This window comes from Pteropus vampyrus, unplaced genomic scaffold (assembly GCF_000151845.1).
Source record: "Pteropus vampyrus isolate Shadow unplaced genomic scaffold, Pvam_2.0 Scaffold36, whole genome shotgun sequence".
Classification (NCBI taxonomy): Eukaryota; Metazoa; Chordata; class Mammalia; order Chiroptera; family Pteropodidae; genus Pteropus; species Pteropus vampyrus.
In genome coordinates this window covers 422,401-425,201 of record NW_011888817.1, presented here as the reverse complement: position 1 = coordinate 425,201, position 2,801 = coordinate 422,401, and the positions used below count along the sequence as shown (strand labels likewise).

General features: G+C 49.8%; 1 protein-coding gene and 1 long non-coding RNA gene across 2 annotated transcripts in view; one reads left to right on the top strand and one right to left on the bottom strand.

Moving 5' to 3' along the window:
• OTUD3 (OTU deubiquitinase 3) overlaps window positions 1–456 on the bottom strand; it is a 27,805-nt gene extending 27,349 nt beyond the window's left edge. Inside the window, exon 1 of the mRNA XM_011357505.2 lies at window positions 82–456. Coding sequence (XP_011355807.1) covers window positions 82–299 — 218 coding nt within the window. The 5' untranslated portion in view covers window positions 300–456. The remainder of the gene's footprint in view (window positions 1–81) is intronic.
• LOC111738176 overlaps window positions 1–2,801 on the top strand; it is a 7,993-nt gene that overhangs the window by 169 nt on the left and 5,023 nt on the right. Inside the window, exon 2 of the long non-coding RNA XR_002779719.1 lies at window positions 571–673. This is a non-coding gene — a long non-coding RNA (uncharacterized LOC111738176). The remainder of the gene's footprint in view (window positions 1–570; window positions 674–2,801) is intronic.

Here is a 2,801-nt window from a genome sequence, read left to right as displayed (position 1 = left end):
GGGTGGACGAGAGCGGTCGACAGTCGCCAAGCCCAGCTCGTCCCCCCGGCGCCGCCTCCCGCGCTCCCGGGCCCGCCTCACCCGTCCCCCGGCACCTCCCGCAGCTTCAGCCCCAGGGCCTGCAGCTGGTTGGCGAAGCTCACAAACTCCTCTTCGCAGCCGCCGCCGCCAGGCTCCGGCCGGTTCCGCCGCTCCTTGGCCAGGGCCCGGCGCGCCGCCCGCTCGTCCCGCTTGCGCTCGGCCTCGGCTTTCCGGCTGCCGCTGCCAGGCCGGCTCTTCACCGCCTGCTTTCGGGACATAGCCTTGGCCCCACGGCCCGCAGCGGCACAAGGAAAAGCCGCAGGATCGCAGACTCTGGTGCAGAGAAGGAGAAGCGGAACAGGGACGAAGCCCAGCGACGGCGACGCCGCCACCGCGCCGGCACCGACGCTGGGCACCCAGGTCACGTAACGAAACCCCGCCCCCTCCGCACGGCTTGATGGTCAGGCGCCATAGAGAGATCGCTGGGGGGAGGCTAGAGTGGCACCCATCTTCATTTGCTCCACTCTTCCTCCTAGCGGTGGGTAGTAGGTACTCCAGGTGAGGAGCCCATGGCATCAGAGAATAAACTAGGGAAAGATCAAGAAGAGAAACGGAGATGATGGGAGAATGGGAGACGAGAGCAGCGGCAAAGGTGAGGAAAGAAAGGAAACTAAAAACATTAACTGTAGTTGTGAGCCTACAGTTGGGATAGAGGCTTTCGCATGACTTGTTCTTGTTTAATTATCGCAAATTACAGACACTGAATCTGAGAGGTTAAGAAATTTCAAGAAGATCACACAGCTCAAAGCAGAGCTTTGCCCTGGTTCCAAAGCCCATACACTTCATTTATTTAACTCTGCCCTTCTCTGCCTCTCTACCTTCCCTATAACTCAAGGGAGAGGTAGCTCTCGTCCAAAACCGCTGGCTCCTCTGGTAATCCTGATTCCACCCATGGTGACCAACCTGGGTTAGCCTGGACTCAGGGTCTTCCGGGGACACAGGAGCTTCCATTATAAAACCAGGACAGTTCCGGGCAAACCAGGATAGTTGGTCACCCTATTCCACCCCCACCTACTCCGGAAGCTAACTCCATCAGTAGTCCCCTCTCTCCTGCAGTAATCTCCTCGTCTCCCTCATCTCTGCTCCTCTTTCTTAATTCTCTCTCTTCCCATAGTGATGCCACTGTCTCCTCTTCTTGGCGCTCTAAGCAATCCCCGTCACCATCTCTGGGAATGTTGCTGAGTGTCTGCCCTTGATAATCCTATTTTCTCACTCCACTTACAAGTTCCTCTTTAGCAATAGCCTCCACTCCCTCAGTTTCAATTAGCATCTGGATTTGCCTTCGATGTGTAAATAACTCTCATTTCAGGTCCTGTGCTAGGTGCCAAGTGTCACACTGAACCAAAGAGACATGGCAGTAGCTCTCAGGAAGCCCAGGTTCCAGTGGGCCCAGGTTACAGTCAAGCCCAGGTTACAGTCAAGGACACAGCAATCACAATAATACTGCATGACAAATGCTTTCGAGGAGGATGTAAGGGTGCTGTAAGGAAAAGTAGAGCGAAAAATGCAAAAAAAGCCTTCCTAGAGAGCTGAGTTCTAAGTAGAAGCTTAAAGGACAAGTAGGACTTGGCCAGACTAAGAAAGTTCAGAGCAAAGGGGATTGTGTATCCAACACCAGAGCTCAGTTTTGAGGACCTGAAAGAAGTGCAATCTGACAGGAGCAAAGGGCTTGAGCCGAAGTAGAAGGAAGGCTCAATGTGCCCCATTTTATAGGTCAAAGCAGGGGTATAGCTCAAGTTCTTAGAGCCATGGGGAGCCATTGAAAGGTTTTAATAACAGAATTGACATGATCAGATTTATATTTAGAAATGTCTTTGGTTATAGAGGGGAAAATGGATGAAAAGGGGGATGCCAGATAGAAGGCACCTGTAGATGTCCAAAGGCAGGTGATGGTGATGATGATGGTGATGACCGGGGCTGGGTTGGAAGGGAAGAGAAGTAGACAGGAAAGATAGATTCACATGCTAGTAAAAGTTCATGAAACAAAATTGGACTGAATTGTTGTGGAATGTTTCGTACGCTACACTGAAGTTCCTGAAATTCTTTATCCACAGCTCCTTCTTTGATTCGGAGGAAGAACAAGCATGAATTGTGCCCAGCCCCGCCTTTTCTTGCCCAGACATTCCAAGGCCTGCGATGACCCCTCTGCTTGTATTTAGTTAAGGTGGGAAACAGCACCAGGAGTGGAAACCCCTGGACAGGATGGCAGAGACCCAGGTTCTGGTCCAGGTCTATCACTGACTGACTCTATGATCTTGAGTTAGTTGCTTAACTTCCCTAGTTTCCTTTCCCTCACCTAAAATGGGAATAACAACAATGAAAAACAAATATAATAGTAAAGAAAATAATGACAAACTTTTATGGTGTTTACTGCATGCTTAGCACTATTCTAACTGCTTTACAAACCCTATCTCATTTAGTCATAACAACAACCCGATGAACTAAGTACTGTTTTTAATCCCTACTTTACAGATGAGAAAACTGAGGCACAAAGAAGTTAAGTAATTTTCCCAAAGTCACGTAGTTGGTTAAGTAGCAGAGCCTGGACTTGAAGCCAGGCCATCTGGCTCCTGAGTATATGCTCTTGACCGCTATGTTATACTACACATGTAACTTTTTGTAAACTGCAAAACTATCTACATGACATGAATTTGTGTCATGATTAACTCTCTTATGCTTCCCGTATTTGTCACTGGTACAGTCTGTCTACCATCTCTGTT